This window comes from Kogia breviceps, chromosome 4, assembly GCF_026419965.1.
Source record: "Kogia breviceps isolate mKogBre1 chromosome 4, mKogBre1 haplotype 1, whole genome shotgun sequence".
In the NCBI taxonomy this organism is placed as follows: Eukaryota; Metazoa; Chordata; class Mammalia; order Artiodactyla; family Physeteridae; genus Kogia; species Kogia breviceps.
This window is the reverse complement of record NC_081313.1, coordinates 89,127,908-89,148,739: the sequence shown is the minus strand read 5'-3', so window position 1 is coordinate 89,148,739 and position 20,832 is coordinate 89,127,908. Positions and strand designations below refer to the sequence as shown.

The 20,832-nt window shown below is 33.9% G+C and overlaps 1 protein-coding gene across 4 annotated transcripts in view; it reads left to right on the top strand.

Moving 5' to 3' along the window:
- The window catches only part of PJA2 (praja ring finger ubiquitin ligase 2), a 362,495-nt gene that overhangs the window by 321,841 nt on the left and 19,822 nt on the right, over window positions 1-20,832 (top strand). For all 4 annotated transcript variants that reach the window (XM_067031430.1, XM_059063152.2, XM_067031428.1 and 1 more), the window contains 3 exons: window positions 3,225-3,410; window positions 14,967-15,152; window positions 20,645-20,756. In XM_067031430.1, the coding sequence (XP_066887531.1) occupies window positions 3,225-3,410; window positions 14,967-15,152; window positions 20,645-20,756 (484 nt within the window). The remainder of the gene's footprint in view (window positions 1-3,224; window positions 3,411-14,966; window positions 15,153-20,644; window positions 20,757-20,832) is intronic.

Below are 20,832 nucleotides of genomic sequence, written 5' to 3'. Positions count from 1 at the left end.
GAAAGAGTGATCTGGTCCTGAAATGGGAAAAAAGGTGAAGTGATTGTGAAGACATTCTTGGTGGTGGGAGGAATAGTTGTGATGAAAATTGGTATTTGGGGGACAGCATTTGGAATAGAGCATATTGGAAGGAAAGAGTTGGATGTAAAGATATACTCATAACTGGGATCAGATGTAGTAAATCATAAGTGCCATTCGAAGTTCAAACTTTTATTTTCTGTAGGCCAGTATTTTTTTTAAGTGGGTAAAATATATTAAGTGGCACACAGACAAGTGTTTTTAATTTTTATCATTATATATTTATATTAATGTGAATCAAAAAATATATAGCTAGCACATCAAATTTGGAACTTTATGGATATTGCTTAAGAGATAACTAAAATGTATTTGAGTGAAAAATAATGTTGTTTAAAAAAGATTTGATAATGCTGGTGACATTATTTACTAAGCACTGTTAGAATGTTTTCTATATATTAACTCATTTATTCCTCAAATGAACTCAGTGAGATAGTGGATACTATTATATTTACCTGATAGGTGAGGCAATAAAGGTACAGAGAGGTTAAGTAACTTTTTCACAGCTAATAACTGGTGCATTCAAATCCAGGCCAGCTGACTCCAGAACCTGTGTTCTCAACTGCTGTACCTTAAGACACAGTGTTAATGTACAACTATAGCAAAAATTGTGAGGACTGTAGGCAAATGGCTTAAGTTTATGAAATGCAGCTTTAGTAGAGAGGAACTGTTGAAGATTTTTGGAGTAATGTTATAAATGTACTGTTTGATATAAATGGAAGTGATAGGGATATTCAGAATGTGTTCTTTAAGTGAGTTGAGGGAGTTGGGATTAAGTTTAGGGACACCAGTTAATAATTGATTGTCTCAATATAGGTTTGGAGAAAAACACTTGAACCAAGGTTTTTTAGGGGAAGTGGAGAAAAAGGAGCTAGGATATAAGAGCCATTGAACAGAAAGAATGGAAAGTAAAAAAGGACTTAAATGTGGGGAGTTTGTGAAGAGTCAAAGATACGTGGTTTCCAGCTTAAGGGCAGGATAATACCATTAGATAGAAAATCAAGAAAGGGGGCTTCCCTGGTGGCGCAGTGGTTGAGAATCCGCCTGCCGATGCAGGGGACACGGGTTCGTGCCCTGGTCCGGGAAGATCCCACATGCCGCGGAGCAACCAAGCCCGTGAGCCATGGCCGCTAGGCCTGCGCGTCCGGAGCCTGTGCTCTGCAAGGGGAGAGGCCACAGCAGTGAGAGGCCCGCATACCGCAAAAAAAAAAAAAAAAAAAAGAAAATCAAGAAAGGGACTTAAATGGCCGATGAATTTTGTTATAAAAATATAATTTTTAAAAGGAGGCTGAAAATCTAAAAATGTTTGGTGGGCAGTTAGTGGTTATGAAAGCTTAGTATGTTGATCAGCGCTGGTGATATATATTTAAAAGTTATCTACTTCGAGGTGAGTGGTATGTGTAATGAGTAATAATGATGTAGGCCAGGGGCCTGTAAACTTTCTTAAGGGGCCAGATAGTAAATATTTTAGGTTTTGCTAACTAAGAGGCAAAATCTAATATAAATAGGTAAAAAAAACATTTTTAGCTTACATATCATAAAACAAACAAACAAAACAGGCAGCAGGGCCAGATTTGGCTAAAAGGCTATAGTTTGCCAGTCCTTGACATAAGCTTCTTAAATATGTTGACTCTTTATCATAGACATTCTTTTTCTATTGAAATTTGGAGATATTCCATCAGTTATTTCATTAATTTAGAAAAGTTCAGAAGTTTCATATGTTATCTTTCTGGACAGGATCAATCTCTGAGAGAAATGTTTAAAAATGAAATTCGCTTTTAAGTAGATGTTAAAAATTGCCAGAAATTAATCTAGAAATCCAACCCTACTTCTTAAAAACATTTCAAAACTGGAGTTGGTAATTTTAGCTGTGAATTTGAGAAGCTTCATAGTCAAGGAAATTTAGCTCAGTGAGCTCCTTTAAAACTATTTTCTTTGTTAGATTTTGACACTGATACAAGTCTGGAAATGATTTACTTGATCTTAGATTATTCTTTGGGTCACAGAAAATTTTACAGAATGTAAGCAGTTTTGGCTCACACCCAGTGAAGGAACACCTTTTATTTGCTATGCCAGGGCTATGTGCTATTTCTTCTCCAGGATGTTTGGGCCCTGAAAATTGGAAGTTGATTTTATTTTTTTTACTTCTGCTAACTTCTCAGAGCTCAGATTAATGCTGCTCTTTGTTAATTGCATCTTGATCTCTTGGGTTTATCTGCCTGTAGAAGGAGACAATACCGATTATCACTTCCTTTCAAAAAAGTAAATTAAATTTTGTTATTTTGGGGTTTCTTAAAAGTCAGTGCACAAAGGGTAATATCTTTAAGAGAATTCTTGACCAGAATGGTTGATATGGTTAGAAAAAGCATTTAAGATTTATTTTCAACAGTGTTAAGTAATATTTTAGCTTCTGGTAAGATGTCTGATGCTTTGCAAGTTGTTGAATGTAACCAAATTAACCAAAGTTAAATACGTATACTATCTAAAAGTAATTCTAAGGAGATTTTTTTATTAACCCTTTTATCACACTTTTTCATTCCTTATCTAAATATTCTCTTGAGTTGAAATTTATTTTGTGTTCACAGTCCTACCAAAGGACTTCAGTAAAGCTTTGTCAGTGCTGCTTTTTATGAATTGAATCTCTCTCCACTGTAAAGTATTTTTTGTGAAAGGAAGAAAAAAATAAGCTTTTAAAACATGGTAATAGTGAAAATTTATTCATAGAGGATATGATATCAGTTGTCAGTATGTAATTAGAAAGTTGTTTTAAGTCAGGTGAGTAATAACTCTATTATTTATTCCAGATAGCATTTAATCTGGCATTACCGAATAAATTACTGAAAATTTTGTGTAGAAGTATGTCTAAAATATAAAGAACCTGTGTCTAAGCACCACGAAATTAGTTACTTTAATGAAGAAAATAATAAATTGATAATTTCATAACTTGCCATATGCTATATTCATTTGAAAAAGTTACATTCTGCTGAATATTTATCTCTGTATTTATTTTTTAAATATGTTAAAATTTAATTGGCACCTGATGAAACATGTAAAGCATCAGTAATCCACTCTCTACCACGATGCCTGGTTAACACTCCAAATGATAAATGCACTTGTAATGACAGTATATTTCTGTTCTAAATTTGCAGTTCAGAATGCAGTGATGGAGAATGGTCTGCCTCTTTGCCTCATCGATTTTCTGGTACGGAAAAAGATCAGTCCTCAAGTGATGAAAGCTGGGAGACTCTGCCAGGAAAAGATGAGAATGAACCTGAACTACAAAGTGATAGCAGTGGTCCCGAAGAGGAAAACCAAGAATTATCTCTTCAGGAAGGGTATGTTAACAGTAAGATTTGTTATTTTTATGCATACTGCACAAGAGTGTTATACATCACATTCAGATGTTGGATATGCTATTAATTGCATCTACAAGCCCTATGTAGGACCGGTAGATCCTGCTGAATTTTGTTATGCTTTTGGTATTTTCCAAAGAACAATTAAATTGAAAATAATGATAATTGCAGTGTCTTGTCTTAGATACAGTATGTGTTTCCATTTTGCTTTATTAAAGAAATCTTGGACATTTAAAAGATCATTTTGGTAAGTCAGGTATGAGTGAATCAGAGCTGCCATTGCTATTCAGTGAAGATAGTAGCAAGGGAGAAGGGAAGCCCTCAGAAGGAAATCAGTGATTTTTTTCATGGAAATGCAGGCAGTAGGAAAAGTTGAAGTTTTACTGTTTCTCTCTAATTGCATTAGATGATATCTCCAGAAATTAGTGGTTGATGATATATATCTTTGTCTTTTCCTAACTTTAATGGGAATGCTCTAGTGCAGGGCTTGTCAAATTTATATTATGAAGGGCCAAATAGTAAATATTTCCAGTTTTGTGTGTCAGTCTCTTTTGGAGCTATTCACTTCTACTGCTATAGTGTAAAAGTAGCCATAGACAATATGTAAATGAATGGGTGTAACTGTCTTCCAACAAAATTTTATTTATAAAACCAGGAGGCAAGCTGGAAATAACCTGTGGGCCATAGTTTACCAGCCCTTTCTCTGCTAGTATTTCCCTAGTAAGAATGATTCTGGGTTTTAGGTTGATTTCATACATATACACACACACATACACAATTTTTTTTGACTTACATCACACTAAGGAAATTTAAAAAAAAAATTTTTTAAATTGGGGTATCATTGCTTTACAACGTTGTGTTAGTTTCTGCTGTACAGCAAAGTGAATCAGCTATATGTATACATATATCCCCTCTTTTTCTGGATTTTCTTCCCATTTAGGTCACCACAGAGCATTGAGTAGAGTTCCCTATGCTATACAGCAGGTTCTCATTACTTATCTGTTTTATACATATTAGTGTATATATGTCAATCCCAATCACACTAAGGAAATTTTACCCTGTTTTGTATTTTATAGGTTTCTGGCAAGAATGTTTGTTGAATTTTATTAAAGTCTTGTTAGCACCAATGGAAATGATATAATGATTTTTTACTTTTGGCCTAATGATCATGAGCAATTATTCCATTACTAGATTTCCTAATATTCAACTACCCTTACTACTTCTGTTAACCCAACATGATCACATGGTCATCATGGTTTATTCTTGTTTTAATGAGCTGCTAGATTCTGTTTGCTAATATTTTACATAGGATTTTTATATTGAGACCTGTAAGTATGAATTGCCTCTAGTTGTGTTCTGGTTGGGTTTTGTGTTTTTAAAAATTTTTTTCTTGATAAGTTTGATACTCGCTTTGCTAAAAGACCATATATATATTTGTGTGTGTGTGTGTGTGTGTGTGTATCTTTTGGTGTTTAAATAGCTATTTATTCCTTTCAAGACTGTTAGTATTTGCTTGTGAAACCTTCTAGGCTTGGTATTTTGTTGTGAGGGAGTATTTCTTTGATAATTAAATTTTTTTTCTATGATAATTGGTTGGCTCTAATTTAGTCTCTCAAGGGACATATTTTGGTGAATATTTTTTCTTAGGAAAAAACTATTTCAACTTGGACATTAAAATTCTTACTTCTCAAAAAGTATAAATTTCCAGTTTGAGATTACTTCTGTAAGAAACTTTGGAAATAAAGCATATTAGAAAATTTGTAAAGAAAGAAATGTAAGAACATAATTGGTTTTGATAGTGGTAGGTTGAGATGGCATTTTTTTCCTCTTCCTAACTTTATGTTTGATCATCTCTAATCACTATTAGTTAGTTTACTAAGTTTTATTAAATTTTTCATATGTAATTTGTGATAGTAACTATTCATGCAACAAATATTTATTGAACATATAGTATGTGCCAAGCATGGTACTGTATCCTGGGATTATATCAGCGAGCAAGACAAATAAGATTCTCCCTTGAAGTTTACATTATGGTGGGAGAGTCAGGTAATAAACAAGATACAAATATGATAAATTGCAAACTGATAATTACTGTGAAGGGAATAAAACACTAATGTGATAAAGTAACTGACAGGGGCTTACATTAATTAGAGTGATCAGGGAGGACTTCTCTTAGGAATTGACTTTTGAGCTGAGCTCTAAAAGATGAGAATTAGCGGTTAGTTGAAGGAGAGCTTTCCAGGCAGAAAGAAAGATGAGAGCAGAGGTACTGAAAAGAAAAGGGCTTGGCATGTAAGAATGTAGTGGGGCTGAAGCAGATGGGTGGAAAGAATAGTAGTATGAGATGAAGCTGGCAGGAACCAGACTATGCAGGACATGTAGCATCTGGAATTTATTCAGAGAGCAGATTTTAAATGGGGAATTAACTGATTTGATGCACATTTTTAAAGGATCACTCTAACAGCTTTGTGGAGATCGAATTGGAAAGGGACTAAAGTAAAAAAGAGAGTGAGAGTGGATTAGGCTGTGAGGGGATGGTAGTGAGAATTTAAAAAGGTTTGAGAATATTTTTGAGTTATAAATATTAGGAAGGATTGGGTGTGAGATGAGGGAGAAATCAGTCAGTTATGCCTAGGTTTTTTGGTTGGAGCATTGGGTAGATGTTAATGTCATTGACTGAGATGAGGAAGCCTGAGGAGAGGACTGGGAAGTAGGAACTCCTTTTTGAAATTTTAAGTGCCAGTTAGACATGCATTGTAGATGGCAGGAGGCACTTGGATATTTAACTTACAAGTTTAAGGAAAGTATCCTGAATTGTAGGTAGATGTACAGGTATATGTATAAACAGAAACACATTTGAAAATCATCAGCTACTTGCATTGATATCCTACAATAATAAAACTAGTAATTTGATTTAAAAAAATAGAAGTCAAGTAGTGAAGGGGGACAGAACTAAAATGCTGGACAGCAGTAGTATTTCAGTTGATGGGGGAAGATGATGGGGGAAGATCAGAGTTGAAGTGTATAGTTTGGGAGAGGTCTGAAAGTTAACTGTTGACATAAGTTAAATTTGTATGGTAAAATTTCAAGGGTAACAACTACAAGATAAATGCAGAGTATATGTATTGAAAACCAGTAGAAGAGGAATTTAAGACATGGAAAAATAACATTTAAAGTCAATCCAAATAACATTTTTTTAAAAAAAGGAAGAAAAAGCATGAAAAAGGGAAGAAAAATAGAGATGAAAAAAGCAGGATATAAAAAAAAGTCCCAGGGCTTCCCTGGTGGCGCAGTGGTTGAGAATCAGCCTGCCGATGCAGGGGATACTGTTTCGTGCCCCGGTCCAGGAAGATCCCACATGCCGCGGAGCGGCTGGGCCCGTGAGCAGAAAATGATATTTCAGGGAAACAGTAACTAAAAGAAAATGGACTAATTATACTAACATTAGCAATTTAGACTTAAAGACAGAAAAAGCATTAATGGGGAGAGTGAAGGTCACTATGTAGTTAGTCCAATTTACTAGTAAAATGTAGCAGTTTTAAACTTGAATGCACAGACTTAAAATATGTACATCAAAATTAACCAAACTAGAGAATACTGACAGATTTTCTGTCATATTAGAAAATTTTTAAATACCTTTCTCAATTAATAATTCATGGATATAAAAAATTAATTGCAGAGTTGAACAACTTACTTAAGCATGCTTTAATGTATGCTGTGGAATACACAAACACACAAAAACTGAACATGTACTAGATTGCAAAGTATAGGTTAACATATTTCAAACAATCAATATCCTGGAAACCATTTTCTCTGACCACAGTGCAATTAATTTAGAAATAAATAATACAAATATAAATTCTTAATATATAAATATACTTTATGTGTATATAAAACCCTCCATGCATTTAAAATTATCCATCCTTTTAAAAAAGCAGTAGGACAAAGAAGAAATCATACTAGAAGTTTAAAATGCTCACCAACTCAATGATAATGGAAATACCACCAATCAAAATCTGGAATTGCAATGAAATTGATATTTAAAGGGAAATTTACCTTTATACATGCTTATGTTAGAAAAGAACAAAAGCTGAAAATGGAGTAGCTATGCATTTAACTTAAAAAACAGAAAAGGAATATTAGAATCAACAAAGACACTAAGGAGATAAGAATTAGAATTAGGGAAGATAAGAACAAAAATCAATAAATCAGAAAACAGTTACGATAGAATCAAAGAAATCAGAAGCTGATACTTTGAAAAGATTAAGAAAAAGAGACATTCTACTTGATAGTGAACAGGAAAATAAAGATGACACAAATAAATAATACTGAAATACAAAAGTGGACACACCTGCAAACACAATAAAGTTTGTATAGACTTTTTTAAAAAGAGTACTATGAACTTTATACCAGTAAATTTGAAAACTTAGAAGAAGTTGACAAATTCCTAGAAAAATAGAATTCACCAAAACTCACTCAAGAAATAGGAAACCTAAATAATATGATAACTATTACAGATACATAATCAGTGGTTTAAAATCTTCCCATGGAGAAAACAGCTGATCCAGGTGATTTTAGAGCTGAATTCTCTTAAACTAAACTTTCAAGGATCGTATCACACTACCCTTCGAGAGAATGGAAAAAACTATTTCTCCAAGTCATTCAAATAAGGCCAATATAACCCTAATACCAAAAGAGTTTGTGAAGAAAATTATAAACCTATTTCACATTAAAATACACCTCAAAATCTTAAACAGAATTATTGGAAATCTGAATTTGTAAGTGTATTTTTTTAACATATAAAACTCAGTTACCAATCTGAGTTTATTCCAGATATGTAAAAGTAGTTTCACATTGAATACCTGTAAATGTCATCACCAAATCATTAGCAAAATACAGGAGAAAATTCATATGATAAATTCTGTAGATGCAAGGGAAAAAAAATCACTTAGTAATGTTCAGTGCCTCCTTATAATAAAAATTCAGAAACTAAGATCAGAACAGAATTTCTTTGCCCTCATAAAAACTATCTAAAAAAAATAGAAATCATTTCAATAAGGAAGCATTTAAAAAAATTCCCCCTTAAGATCAGGAGCAAGACAAGTTGTACCATTTCTGTAGCCATTGGGTGGGAAGTATTAGCATGGCAGGATGGGAGAATAATAAAAGGCAGAAAAATAAAAGAAGATGTAAAGGAAGAGACACTGAAAAGGAAAGAACCAAACTAGGAAAATATAGTATAAAGTCTTAACGTGCAGAATGTATAAAGAACTAGACATCTGTAAGAAAAACTGACAGTCTGATTGCAAAATCATCAAAACATTGAGCAGGTAATTCAATGAAGAGGAACTATTAATGGTGAATAAAAATATCAAAAGATGCTTACTTAGATCATTAGTAATCAGGGGAGTGTACATTAAGATTACAAGGAGGTATCATCCTTTACCCATCTGATTAGCAAATATTAAGAAATATGACAATGTCAGGTGTTTTGGAGGATATAAATCAATTCTTACACACTGCTTGTTGCGGTGGATATTACCCAAGTATTAATTAATAAGAGAAAAATTAGTGGCATATTCGTACATGGAGTGTTACACAGCAATGGTAATGAATCAGCCACAGCTACATGCAAAAACATGGATGAACCTTAAAGATAGAATGTTGAGTGAGAACAGCCATTCCTGGGAAAATGTGTATGATACCTATTTCATAAAGCTTAAAAACAAGCAGTAGTAAATATTTTGTTTAAATATGCAAAAATAGTGAAAACATCTTTCAAAAAGCAATGGAAGTGGGGTTTCCCTGGTGGCACAGTGGTTAAGAATCTGCCTGCCAGTGCAGGGGACACGGGTTCAATCCCTGGTCCAGGAGGATCCCACGAGCTGTGGAGCAGCTGGGCCCATGCGCTGCAACTGCTGAGCCTGCGCTCTAGAGCCAGTGAGCCACAATTACTGAGCCCGCGTGCCACAACTGTTGAGGCCCGCACACCTGAAGCCCCTGCTCCACAACAAGAGAAGCCACCACAATGAGAAGCCCGTGCACCGCAATGGAGTGGCCCCTTCTCGCTGCAACTAGAGAAAGCCCACGTGCACAGCAACAAAGACCCAACGCAGCCAAAAGTTTAAAAAATAATAATAATAAATATTTTTTTAAATGTTTTTTTAAAAAAAGCAATAGAGAGACTTCCCTGATTGTCCAGTGGTTAAGAGTCCTCCTTGCAATGCAAGGTACGCCGGTTCAATCCCTGGTTGGGGAACTAGGATCCCACATGCCACAGGGCAGCTAAGCCTGCACACCACAACCAGAGAGCCCACGTGCCACAACAAAAGATCCTGTGTGCTGCAACCAAGAACCGACGCAGCCCCAAAAAATGAATAAATAAATAAATATTTTTAAAAAGAAAAATGCAGTGGAATGACAACAGCATCAACAAGATAATACCTTGTACTGTGGTCAGGCCAAGGGGATAGGAAAAGTATAGAAAACAAGGTATATGCTAGTCAGTGGTAATATTCTAGTTCCTGGCTTAGGTGGTGGGTTTATGAATGTTCAGTATAATATGCTTTATAACTAAAATAGATTGTATATATTTTGCATTTGAAAAAAAAGAAGTTAAAAAATAAAGGGAATTGAAGGTGAGAAAATGGAGATACCCAATTCTTTACTAAAGGGAAGGGATTACAGGTGGATTTTGGACCTAGAAAAGTGTTGTTCTTGTTCTCACCCCTAAAAACCTAAAAGCATGATTGTTTGCTTGTAGAATGTTCAAGAAGAAAGTAATTAACTGATAATTATAGCAAAGGTAAAGAAGTTCTTGAGAAGATAAGATGAGAAGGGATCCAGAGCTCAGGGAGAGTGTCTATAGGAGCAGAGACTCCTCCATTGTAACTAGTGGGAAGGTAACAGGTAGATACAAGTGTAGGTGAGTCTGTAGATTTGCTGCTGGGAAGAAAAGATGTCTCAAGTGACTTCAGTATTCTCATTGTTACTAGATGTTGAGAGATGGGGAGGATAGGAAGGTGAAATTTAAGAAGAAAAAGGTGGGAAATGGGCTTTCAGAGAACCAGGCAACAGACTTACTAGGTAGACACTTAGTAATTGCTGGACAGTATTAAGTGTCCATTTGAGATTTATGTTTTTGAATTTAAAGTTAAATTAGAGACATCACACTTTTGTATTTTTCTTTAGGCTTTTCCAGCTGTTATGGTGACTTTACAAACTTTTAATGTAAATACTCTTAACATTTTTTAGTAAAAATTTAATAATAAAATTATTCTATTAATCACTGCTAAATATATTAGAATAAAGAAACAATTCTTCAAATTAAGTGCTGGGAATCCATCTTTGCAACTGGATGCCATGGAATCCATGCAAAGGATTTGCAACAGGGTACCATTGATTTTGTAAGCTGTAATTCCCTTTAGACTTTTTTGACTCTAAGTCAAATTTCATTTACTTTACCTCCACGATAGGGATTAGAAATCTTAAACATTTGCTATACAATTAGAATTATTAAAAATGAGCTTATATCTAAAGCTTAGCAAGTACTTAAATGTATGTGTGTCTTGAGTTATAAAATGAAAACCGGTTCGTTAAATACCATTTAACTAAGAATGTTTATTATGCTCTCCAGAATTTTATAAAATAAATTTCTTATAATATAGCTATATTATTTTATGGAAGCCTTAGCCCTTTAAAATGTTGGTATTAACCTGAAGATTTAATATTCTGTGCTGTTTTTAATGGATACTCAAATTGCTGATTTTATTAGTTAAAGGAACTCAGATTTGTAAAATCAAAGTAGTTAGTGTTTTCAGGGATTTAATTTGATTTGTCTGCCTTTCATTTTCCTCATTTCTAAGGAAATTCTATGATGCATAATTATATAATAGCATATTTTTAAACTTTTTAACGAAAATTTCTTTAAGATACCCAGTAGTATTCGTTTATTGGTATATCTTAATACTTTTAATATTGCTATTCCAGTAATGTTATTAAATTTAGTTTCTGTTATTGAAGAATAGAGATCTTTAATCATGAAGCATAAATCATAAAGGGAGCAGCAGTCTATTTATCTGAAGCTTTGAAGTAACAGTATAACCTGTAATTAAGAGAATATCATGTGGGTAGTCTTCTAGGATTTTCACTGGATGTAGGTTGTGCAGATACCTGATGGGGCATTTTTGGCTTCCTGTTATGGCAGCAGCATTCCTTTCCTCCAAACTGTGCTGAAATTGATCAAAAAGAAAAAACAGATTGGCAATTTCCCTTCCCAGGTGGAAATACTTGTGAGGTTGGTAATAGTGGCAGTAGGGCTTCTGCATCTTCCATCTACTGGGTTACTTTTTTAGACTTGACCATTTGGAGGTATGATTAGATAATGTGTCTTTTTAAGTCTCATAAATTACTGTGTAACATTGTAATGACATTTTGTTGATTTTGAATTACCAAAATAAAGAAAGGGCCTTGGAGGTCTAAATTTTTGTGAATGTGTTACATATGGTGTGTGTGTTGTATGGGCATATGTGTATATATATAGGGAGGAAGAAAACAGAGATTGCTGAAGTGTTTTCAAGATTTTTTTAAGCATCTAAACTTACATTATACACTTACATTCCCATGGGAATATTTGTGTCTCTTGTTAGCTACATAAAATGAAAGATACTTTTGACCCCATTGTTCAGAATCACTTTTTTTTTTTTAATTTAAGATCAAAATTTCTTTTGTTATACTATCAAGCCAACTCTGGCCCAGCACATGGCTATTCTTCAGCCTGATAAGTTCTGTGTTAAATGGTGAATGAACTTTATGTAACATGTTGAAAGCATATGCTACACAGCACTTAATTTCTGTTTCGGTAACTGTGTTATAATGAGTCGTGAAAGACAGTCAAATGTTTAAGCAAAATATGTAGCCAAGAATTGTTTATATAGTAAAAGTATTAATGACATTATTGTTTATTGATTCAGAATTATTTCTTATTTTAGTTTTCTTCTTTGAATATTAAAAAACTCATAAATTAATGTTTCTTATACTGAATCATTTTCACCAATGTATTTGAGTTTTATGTTACATATCTGAAGTACAGAGTAACAGTCATTTTGATGGCTGTATAATAGGAAACAGAAATGTATTTAGAAATAACATTAGAAATAACAGACATTTCCAAGGGCTATTCTGGGCTTAATCTCTAAATTATTCGACTTTTAAAAGATTATTTTTCAAGGATTTATTATTACATTTGCAACACAGAGAGAGAGAGAGTACCTATGATGTGTCAAGCACTTGTTACAGGAAGTGAGACTACAATGATGAGAGACAACATTGTATTCCCTTGAGAAGTTCCCAGTCTAGGAGAAGACAAGTGAGTCACCAGAAGAGTTACGGTACAGTGTGGCAAGTACTCTCATAAAGGTGTGAAGAGAGATGTGCTGCTTAGGAATTTTTAGTTTGATTTTGTATTTTAAAACCATTTGAGGCTTAATTTTTCATTGGACCTAATTATTCACGAAAAGAAAGCATCTACTATCTTTATGTATTAGATATTAAAAATTTAACCAAATGAGCACATTTTGTTATGCTAATTTCTCTGATTTTACGAGACTAAATCTTATAAATGTGTTATTCTGAAGTGTAGTTTAGGATCTAAAATTAAAGAAACATTTATGAATTTAGCTATACAAAGAGATACTGTTTCTTTGTATTTAAAATGTGTTGATTCTTGTATGTGGGCATTGTCTGCATCTCTTTCATAAATATTTTTATCCCTCAAGTTAAATTTGCACATTAGAATGAATAGAATTCTAATTAGAGTTGTTCTTCAAGTTGAATTACATAAATTGTTGTATAACATTATTTCTCATCTTAAAACCCAAACTAAAATAAAACTTTGCCAAGACTATAATATTTAACCTCCTTTTGATATAGTAAAAGGTATTTTTTTTGTTAAATAAAATGAAAAAGGAAATCCTACCAGTATAATTTATTTATAAATGGTCATTGCAGCCTTGAAATACCTTTTTTTCTTATATATTATAATTATTAATATTTCTCATTTTGGTCTTTGTGTCCAGATTTTTGGTGTTATGACTTTTCTGTGTTTTCTTTAATGTGTGTGTTGTGAAATTTAACAATTTGTTTATCTTTGGATTCAAGGTTTTGCATAATGTTTAAAATGACACTGAGGTTTTCGTAAAAATGTCTCTCCTGATTCTTCTAGTACTTTTTTTGTTTAGTGGTGTTGAGGATGGACATGCATTTTTTAAAAGTAGATCTGGAATTTATTTAAGGCTAAATAATGACATAGAGATTTAACTCCCTCCCTCCAAGTGGATACCCAGTTGTCTCAATATCATTTATCGAGTGATCCTTTTCCTTATAGTTTTGAAATACTCTTTCATCTTTCTTATTTTCTTTATTGATTTCTCTGTCCCTGTTTCTGTGAGCTTATTTTCTAGTGGGAGAATGACTAACAGTAAACAAATAATAAAATGATAAGTAAAAGTAAGTTCTGTAGTGAAAACAAGAAGAATGACATATAGTCAGTGACTGGTGATCTACTTAAAATGAGTGGTCAATACAGGCTTCCCTGAAAGAAGTGACTTTTACTCTGAAAACCAAGGAAGGAGGCTGTGCAAAACTCTGGTGAAAGTACATTTCAGGTAGAGGAAATGGCGCCAAGGTGAATGACCTCCATGTGCTCCAAGAGAAGAAAGAATAGTAGGAGTATAGTAAATGCGGGATGGGGGAAGAGTGGTGAGGAACATAGGAAGAGTTGGAAAAGAGGGCTGAGGGGAAACCATGTATTATGTAGAGATTTGTCGGCTGGGCTGAGCACTTGGGTTTTATTTTAACTGTGAAGGGAAACTACTCAAGATCAGGGCTTAAAGTTTCAGATTGTCTAGGATTAGTTTTTCTTATTTTTCTCTTGCAAAAGAGGGAATATAGGAACACAGATAATATGTATATCAAATAAATAGGTTATTATGTAATTAGGAGCTATTTCTATATACATGACTCTATAACAAATTTGCTTCCCTTTTAAATAATTTTACATTTTAAAGAAAACAGATGTTTAGAATCATCTAAGTACCAAGAATTTAGAACTCAAAGAATAAAGTATCTACTTGCACTAAATAGAACTCTTTAAAGAAAAAATTTGATGTTTTGTTTTTTAATATTTTCTAATTTCTCTTATTTATTTATTTATTTTTATTTTTGGCTGTGTTGGGTCTTCGTTTCTGTGTGAGGGCTTTCTCTAGTTGCGGCGAGTGGGGGGTCACTATTCATCACGGTGCGCGGGCCTCTCACTGTCACGGCCTGTCTTGTTGTGGAGCACAAGCTCCAGACACACAGGCTCAGTAGTTGTGGCACACAGGCTTAGTTGCTCCACGGCATGTGAGATCTTCCCAGACCAGGGCTCGAACCCGTGTCCCCTGCATTGGCAGGCAGATTCTCAACCACTGTGCCACCAGGGAAGCCCTATGATGTGTTTTAAAAATAATATTTTTTCTTCCATTAAAATGTTTGTATTAGAGAACAGACATCCTTGGAAGAAGGAGAAATTCCTTGGTTACAGTACAATGAAGTCAATGAAAGCAGCAGTGATGAAGGAAATGAGCCTGCCAACGAATTTGCACAGCCAGAAGCTTTCATGTTGGATGGTAACAATAACCTTGAGGATGACTCCAGTGTGAGTGAAGACTTGGATGTGGACTGGAGGTATGTAGCACAGTGTGATTACCATCCTTAATTGATCATTGAGTAGAATTTGTTTTTGATTCTGAATTATGAAAACTGAATCTCTGATAATCAGCTAAGAAATATCTCAGTTTTCTCATCTGTCAGTCTTCCTCTCCCTCAAAGCTCATTTCAGATGTCGCTTCATACGTGAACTTCTTTCTTACTCCAGTCAGTGACCTCTTCCTTCTTTGACTGTTAGCTCTATGGAAGCTCACCTTATATCCTAGTTATTTATACACTTAGTGGTTTGAGGTTTCCGACTTTTAAATTTGGCTCTAAAAAAAATATTTTATACAACAAATACATGTCATGTATCCCAATCTCCTTAATATAACACTTAGTATAATCCTTTAAAAATAAAAAGTCCATGATGAATACTACCTGAAGAATTTCAAAACCTGTGATTGAATCATAAGACTGTGGTTTTCCTTCTCCATATGTAAAATATGGAAAATATAATTGTACCTTCTCAGAGATGTTGAATGTATTAAATTTACTTTATGCTGACAAAGAACAGTGAGCTTCAAATAAAAGTAACATATAAATTAAATGGATTATAGAATTGTTATGGCTCATGATATAATGATCAGAATTTAATTGTTTTGGTTTATAAACTTAGACTTATTTTTCAAGTGTGCAGTAACCCTCTGGAAGCAGCTAGTTATTGAGATGTAGAGGGAATGTTCCAACTAATCCCTTTTTGTTACTTTTTCTGGAAAAATCATGACTTGGTACTACCCTCGTTTTCATCTCTGCACAGATATATTTTTAAGAATTTGTCTTGTTTTTCCAGTTAAAATTCCATTACAGAAAATTTAGAAAAATAAATGTAAGAAAAACTCATTCATACCCCTGGTATGAATACCCCTGGTAACCCTGCAGATTTCTAGAACTTATGTTTTTAAGGCCTGCTTTGTGTCTTCAGTTTCTCTTTCTGAGTGTTTAGTTTCTTCTTTGTACTTCTCCAAATTGTTCCAGACATGAAACTCAACATCTCCATGAATTCCTCCTTACTGTTTTCTTTTCTCACTCCCCAGGGGAAGAAAAAAATTATATGTTCAGAGCAGACTCTTATTGACCATGTTGTGGAAGTAGAAGTGGGGTTTCCTCACAGCCACACAAACAATTTGTAATTCCATCCTAAATATTCTCTTCCAAAACCTATTTTCTGTCTTCCCAAACATTGTGGAAAATCAGTGGCTTCACCTAGTCCTAGTCTTGGTGATCTTGATACCCCCTTCATTTCTTCCCTCTTTTATGTCAGCCCATTCCCCTGTTACTGAGCTCCTTGTTAATTCTGATGTCTTCTCTGATGACATACAAAGTCATTACAGTGCTCAGCAGGTGACAGAATTGCCTATTTAGTGTCATCTATGTGTGTTGGGAGGCAGTTATGGTTTTATATGAGGAATTTTATTCTTTTGCACATTTTTGAAATTTTATGAATATAATTTTTACAGCTCCATTATATAGGTGCTCCATCCTATAGACGCACTAAAATTTAAATATTTCCCCATTGAAATAGTGCAGTAAACTTCCCCCCCATAAAACTTGATCTGTACTTCAGTTTATTTCTTTAGGACAGATTAACAAGAGGTGACATTACTGAGATGTGTGATATTTTTTTCAGATCTCGATGTATTGGATATATTTCCAAATAACTTTCAAAACAGGTTTCACATAAAAATTTTTTTTTCTCCACTTGTGTTTGCAGTCCATTGGTCCCATGAGCTTTTTTTTTTTTTTTCTTATTTTACTTATTTTATTCTTGGCTGTGTTGGGTCTTCGTTGCTACACGCGGGCTTTTCTCTGTTTACAGCGAGCGGGGGCTACTCTTCGTTGTGGTGCGCGGGCTTCTCATTGCAGTGGCTTCCCTAGTCGCGGAACACGGGCTCTAGGCATGCGGAGAGTGCAGGCTCAGTAGTTGTGGCACATGGGCTTAGTTGCTCCGCAGCATGTGGGATCTTCCCGGACCAGGGCTCGAACCCGTGTCCCCTGCATTGGCAGGCGGATTCTTAACCACTGTGCCACCAGGGAAGCCCTCACATAAAAATTTGAAGGTATAATCGAGGTCTTTATTGAACAAAATTTAGCTTAAATTTGAAAACTTCTAATTCATTGATGATCTTTCTGGATATGGCTGTTGTATTAAGATTTTAGAGACATTGCTGATTGTTCCAAAATTTGGGAACTTCAAAGTACTTTTTTTCTTAATATGGAAAACAATTTAGCATTGATTTTAAGACAAAATTTTTGAAGCTTACTGTTCTGAATTTTGTCTAGATATGGCAACACCTCCTTATTTTCTTTTGTGGTACTCTATTCAATTTATGTGGTAGTAGCTAAATGTTGATAAGGTGAAAATGTGGTTTGATTTTCATATTAAAATAGCATGTCATTTTGACAACTAAAAGGAAAAGCCATGACAAACAGCAGCAATTCTTATCTAAAGCCAAAATTTGACACACTTTATTTTCAGTTTTGCCACTGCTTAGGAAAAAATTTAAAGCCCTTTGGTTTTTTTATTTTAGCTTAAAGGAAAATGGAAAAAGTCCTCTATCAAAAGTTTGTTTGTTTATTTGTTTTGATTAAGTCACAGAAATATTGTAGAATAACCAGAGAATATTTCATAGATTGGTGTGGTAGGAGTTGATGTGGAGAAAACATAGATTTTGGATTTAGACATATCCCAAATGTACCATTTATTTATTCTTTGATAACAACTTAAGCTTTCTCTTGGTTAGAAATTGGGGTTATAATTATTATTTTTTAATAATTATTAACCTAATAAGAAATCAGGGTTGTAATAATTAACCTAATAAGATTGTGAGAAATTAATTCTTTATGGATATAACCATGCTTTAATAATAGAATTTTTAAACTCTTTTGAAATTATTTCAGACTTACAGAAAAATAGCAAAAGTAGTACAGAAAATTCCCATATATCTCTAAGATTCTCTAAATGTTAACATTTACCACATTCGTGTTACCATTCATTCTTTCCTTTCTTTATATTCATATTTTTTTTCTGACGCATTTATGTATAAGTTGCAAACATGATGCCTCTTTACTCATAAATAGCCTAGACTGAATTTCATAAAAACAAGGATATTTTCTTATATAGCATAATAAAATTGTCAACACTGATACAGTACCATTATCTAATCTACAGACCTATTCAAATGTCTATAATTGTCCCACTAATGCCATTAGAGAAATTTCTTTTGGTCCAATCCAAGACCACTATGTTAGTTAACACGTTTCTTTAGTTTCTTTTAATCTGGAATATTTCCTCAGTCTTCTTTGTCTTTTATAACTTTGACATTTTTAAACGTACAGGCCATTTATTTTGTAGAATGCCCCTCAAGTTGGTTTTGTCCAATGTCATAATTAGATTCGATTTACACATTTTTAGCAGGAATACCATTGAAACAATGTTCTATTCTTCTCAGTTCATATCAGAAGGCACATGGTGTTGAAATGTCCCATTACTGATGATGTTAATTCTGATCACTTGGTAAAGGTTTTATCTTTCAGATTTCATCACTGTACAGTTGCCATTTTTAGCTTTACATAAGCGTCTAGTGGGAAAATAACCTGTTTCCTATCAGGCTTCCAAGTACTAGTTTTAGTGTCCTTGGTGATTGTTGTCTGAGACAGTTATGACCATGGTGTTTACCAAATGAATGATACTAGAATTTTTAATATTAGCTGATTATTCTTAAGTTAACAAATTACAACCAAATACCATGCTCTGAGTGTCTAGATTTGTTTAGCCTAGAGAAGAAAAGAATTATTGGGGAATAGTTGACTCCAATCATTTGAAGGAGTTTTCTGCGAAGGGATTGTGGGCATAGTTTATGTTGCTTCAGCAGGCAGAACTAGAGCACTTACTTCACATAAGTTTCAAATTTCTATTAGGGCTCTCGCATACTGCATGCACCTGCTTAGAAAGCGGTATGTTTTCCACATGGAGGAAATGGTTCTACTGTTTCTTGAATGCCTACTCTGGTGCCATCTCTGTGCAAGGCACCTGTGTGCATCTACTCATTTAATTTGTTTTACAGATAAAGAAACAGTAACAGTTAAATAATATTTTCATACTGTTTAATTATGACTCAGTTAAATGTGACATTAAATTCCTATCTGACTCCAAGACTCTTCGTCTTTGCACTACATTTCACTGATAGATGAATGAGTTCTAGTATTGCAGAGGAGGTTTATTCAGTAATCTTAGTTTTAATTCTAATTCTAAAATCTGTGATTGTATGAAAATGTGTGTTCCTTCGTACCATGTGATGTCTGCTGATTTCTAGATACGACTAAGCTTTAATATATTCTCCATAGGAATACTTCTGTATCTCTGGGCAATAGATTTGTAACTTTAATGGTGGCACAAAGATTGACATCATAACTGTTTTGAACTCGCATGTGTAACTGGATTTTTCTGACTATGATATTCAGTTTCTGATAGAAATGCAAAGTCAACAGAAGTTTTCCTTTAGGTAGACAAAATAAGCTCAGTTTTGGAGATCTTGGATTTGAGGTGGTAGGAGTTCATTGAGGTAAAGTGCCCCACAGAAAACTAAAAATGTAGGTCAAGAACTCAAGAGGGATTTTGGAATTAGAGGTTTAGGAATTATCTGTAGAAAGGATAATTGAAGCGGTGGACTTGAATGTAATTGCCAAGGGAACAAGATTTAGAAAGAAGAGGACTGAGGATATACTTACGTTTTCTGAATCTTGAAATAATTAGTATTTCTAAGACTAGAGAAAAATGAGGAACCCATGTATATGTAGGCATGGAGGAAACAGATAAGGACCAGATTAAGACATAATATTTTTCTTCAAGGGGCTTACAACCCTTGAGAAAATAATAATAATAATAAAAATGAGCAGTTAAGAGCTAAATCTTTTTCAAACTGAATAATAAGGGAGGAGCCCTCGTTTTTAGAAGAATAGTAGAGAGATTAATGAGATAAACTTGAGAAAATAAAATTTTCTTAAGCCTGAAGTAATTAAGCAGTACAAGGTAAGAGACTTTGACCAATGATAGAATTAAAATAAATGCAGTATTCTTAACATGTTAAGAATACTGCATTTATTTTAATTTAGATTGGAAACTAAAATAAAGGGGAAAGATATGGTAAAGAATTAGGAGGGAAAAAGTACTACCTTTATCCCAGCTATAAACAGTTCCCAGAGCTAGAACTAGAAACATAGAGAATTTTCTTACAAACTTTGTGCAGTGAGTGTGGCAGCCTATTGGGAATGGGAATGGTATCTTAACTCCTTATGCTTAGCATTTAACTTTTCTGTTGGGTTCTTCCTGCCCCTCACCCCACAAGATTTATATTAAAATATTTTAAGGTTTTCTGCTTGTAGCATCTTTATTGGCTTGTCAGTATGCTAATATAATTATGTCTTCACTATAAAGAATTCCCAAATCACGGTTGTACTTTTTTTTCCAGCCTCTTTGATGGCTTTGCAGATGGACTAGGAGTTGCTGAAGCTATTTCTTATGTGGATCCTCAGTTCCTCACTTACATGGCACTAGAAGAACGCTTAGCCCAGGCTATGGAGGTATTTTAGTGCTTATTTTAGTTCTCTGGTACCCATATATAGGTTGGTGAGATGCCAAGTGATAAAAATTAAAGGT